This window comes from Lactuca sativa, chromosome 7 (genome assembly GCF_002870075.4).
Source record: "Lactuca sativa cultivar Salinas chromosome 7, Lsat_Salinas_v11, whole genome shotgun sequence".
Lineage (NCBI taxonomy): Eukaryota > Viridiplantae > Streptophyta > Magnoliopsida > Asterales > Asteraceae > Lactuca > Lactuca sativa.
Window position 1 is genome coordinate 8538822 of NC_056629.2, and position 3679 is coordinate 8542500.

Below are 3679 nucleotides of genomic sequence, written 5' to 3' on the forward strand. Positions count from 1 at the left end.
GTCGTAAAATCACAACCACTTTTCCTCTCTTCCTCGCACCCCACCATCGTTACCACGACCACCATTAAGCACCATTGGCACCAAATCAGCGACACCCACTATATTGCGACCATCACATTCCAGCATCGTCCTCCGCTAACCCGATTCTTTATCACTGTGATCGATTCCATGGAAAATGCCTGATGTCTGCTTCTTTGAGGTCACAGTGAACATAAAAAGGGGTAACTTTGGAATTCTCCTCTCTCTCTCTCCCTCTCTCTCTCAATTGACTGTTTTCTAAATAAAGGCTCTTTTATATGACAATACCTTAGGGTTTTGGTTTTCTACTTCAAATTTATGGAGACGGAGGTGGGATTTAACAGATTCATATTGATTTCCTCAACAAAACACCGATAGGGTTTGCAATCCTCACTGCCACAGTCTATTTCATCAAACGCCATACTAGATCGATTGTTTTTCAGGTAAGTCATATGCCACCATTATCTCTTTTGCGTTCTTCTTTGGCATCGACTTGCTTTTCTTCTTGGTGTGTTCAGTTTACTTGGATTGACCAAGGTACTCCTTGTCCGACAAGGTGACCCACTTTCCCCATTTTTATTTATAGCAGCCATGGAGGGTCTCAGTGTTGCGATGAGGTCTGCCTGTGAGCTTGGTATTTTCCAGGGTATTCAAATTCCAAATGGAGGTCCGAAGATCTCTCACTTGCTACATGCAGATGATGCCCTATTCATAGGGGAGTGGTCGAGAAACAACATCAGCAACCTCGCCCGTATTCTCCATTGCTTTCATGTATCTTCAGGGTTAAAGGTAAACTTTAACAAATCTAAAGTCTTTGGCGTTGGATCTGATATGCAAGAAGTAGCAAGGTGGGCCAGTACACTGGGGTGTGAACCTTCTGCACTACCGTTCACATATCTAGGAGTTCCTGTGGGAGCTAACATGAATTTAAAGAAGAACTGGGAACCGATTATTGAGAGGTTTCGGTCCAAACTCTCAAAATGGAAATCAAAATCCTTATCTTTCGGTGGTAGATTGACCCTTACCCAATCGGTACTTGGTAACCTTCCAACCTATTTCTTATCATTGTTTTTAGCACCTGATGGGATAATACAAACTCTCGAAAAACTAAGGAGAAGATTCTTATGGGGGGCCTCGGTTGATAAGAAGAAGATACACTGGGTCTCGTGGGATAGAGTGGTGGCACCCAAGGAGATGGGAGGCTTATGGATTGGCACTATCAAAAGTCTCAACATCTCTCTGTTAATGAAATGGTGGTGGAAACTGAGAACTGAACCACATCATCTTTGGGCACAAGTAATATCAAGCCTGCATAATCTTAAAGTGAAACCTGATGGTATTTACTCGAAGAAATCATTAACTCGAGTTTGGAATAACATCGCTGGTATAAAGAAGGCCCTTGGTAAAAAAGAAATACCGATTGAATCCGTGTTATCCAAACAACACACAACTAATGGGGAAACTTGGAGATGTTGTCTGTCTTCGACGGGAACGTACGAGGTTCGTGACCTTAGACATAGATGGGATTACACGACATCTGTCATGGATGGTCAAATCAGTTGGCTTAAGGAAGTCCCTCTAAAAGTCTATTGCTTCATCTGGAGGGCGAAAATGGGAAGGATACCTGTTGCAGTGGAGTTAGCAAAGAGAGGGGTAGTTCCGGAAAATTTGACTTGCCCCATGTGTAATGAATACGAAGAGGACTCTAATCATGTTCTGGTAGACTGCAGTTATGCCAGGAGTGTATGTGAAGGGGTATCAAGATGGTGTAATATTCAATTGGGACCTCTCCACACAGTCAAGGATGTATTGGGTTCCATTTCTCAATGGGGGGTATGCAAAAAAAGGAGAAGGATAATCTTAGCAATCTATTATGGTACTTTATGGAGTCTTTGGAAGACAAGGAACGAAATGGTCTTCAAGAAAAACCGGCTGCCACCAGATAAAGTCACTGATATCATCAAATCAGTGGTTTACCTGTGGGTGAAGAATAGGGGGAACAACGATAAGTTAAATTGGGCATCCTGGTCTCATTGCCCTTGGCTTTTCTGAATTTTTTCTTTGTTTTTGTTTTACAATTCCTGTTTCTTTTCATTTCATCGTATTTTGAACTCTTGTTTGCCACTAGCTGTGGCTTTCTTTTTTCCTCTTTATATATCATTGGCCGGTTCCAAAAAAAAAAAAAAGACCAAGGTACTCTTAATGTTCATATTTGGGAACACTTTTCTATTATAAAATGAAGTTTTTTGTGTTTTTTTGTGTTTACAGGTCCCGAATATCGACGCCCACACATCGCATACGCTCTCTGGTTCCAACCTCCAACCACTTCAGTGAGTTCTTCTTCTACTCCAAGAAATTCCTATACAAGAGCCACCATTTCATCGCTTTCCTATGGCAGCAGTGCCGCCGGTAATTTATTAACCATCGCTCCAACCAGACTCCACGACACCATCATACCAGGTAGAGTATTATGCCTTAACTCCTTGGTGTTTAATTATTTTACATGGAACCTACTTTTGAGGCTTAATGCAATGATTTCAAGAAAGAAGATGGTTATTCTCCTAGCTATTCTCACCCTAATCTTTCTGAAATCAAGATTTTTTGTGAATATATTTATGACTTTGGTGGTTTTGATCGTCAATTTAAGGTTTATGCATGTCAAGAAACTTTGATTACTGATTGAATATTGAATTAACACATTGTATTCTTTAATCTCCATCGAAACTCGCAGTTAGATCGGTACGATTTTGATTTTCCTCAAATACTTATTGCGAACAACTCTTATTTCTTCCGTTTTTCTTTAGTTTATTTCATATCCTTGCAAAAAGGTTTGTGCGACCTATAAAGGTCAGCAATTCTGCTAAACTCAATTGTCTCTTAATGGATGTATTATCAATTTTCAAATATGACTTCTTCTATAACAATCATTCAAGATTTCACACTTAATTGATTCAGGAATACAACTAAAAGGATATGATTTGGAATGACCGGCTTCTCAAAATTCTTTATTTAGAACTTGAAGCAACTGATTGTGAGATGACTTCCAGACTGGACGTTGGTGATTGATTGTTGGTAATATCATTTTGTTTTCAAATTTGATTGATTGTTGGTAATATCATTTTGTTTTCAAATTAACCATCTGGAGGAGATATTTTTTTACCAAAAATAGTTCATTTTTATTAAGTTTGAATTTGAAACTCACCACCCATGTAGTGAAATCAATATTAATAAGCCTTGAAATTGGTGATGGCTTGGTTTTTATGGTCGGATGTTCTTTGGTTTTGTAAAGGTAAACTACACATACAAACTGTTTGTTTAAGTGTGTCTGTGTGTGAAATATTTGCATTTGTTCTTTCTCTTTTGCAATCCTTGGCTATAATATATTTTACTTATTGTTCTTGTGTTATTTTTTATTTTAATTAATTAATGCTTATATTCTTGGACCAGGTTTGTGTGTGATTCCAATTATCCTATTTAGGTTAGTAACATATCCGTACTTGTGAATTCGTGGATTTAATTTATATTGTCTTTTGCTCCTAAATTAATAGATGACAATGATGATTTTCCAACGTATCTACAATTTAAGATTGTCGGTTGAGAAAAGGTATTCTAGGAATTGCGAATTCAACCTACCATGGAGTTGAAGAAGAGATTCTTTGAG

At 38.4% G+C, this 3679-nt stretch overlaps 1 protein-coding gene across 1 annotated transcript; it reads left to right on the forward strand.

The window, feature by feature from the left end:
• The first annotated feature begins 609 nt into the window (after positions 1 to 609).
• Positions 610 to 2070, forward strand: LOC111908165 (uncharacterized). The gene has a single exon (XM_023903998.1). It carries the CDS (start codon positions 610 to 612, stop codon positions 2068 to 2070), a length of 1461 nt encoding a protein of 486 aa, XP_023759766.1.
• The last annotated feature ends 1609 nt before the right edge of the window (positions 2071 to 3679 follow it).

Bases quoted from the DNA above. Each gene is read 5' to 3' on its own strand.
- LOC111908165 (XM_023903998.1), top strand. From the start codon at position 610: ATGGAGGGTCTCAGTGTTGCGATGAGGTCTGCCTGTGAGCTTGGTATT.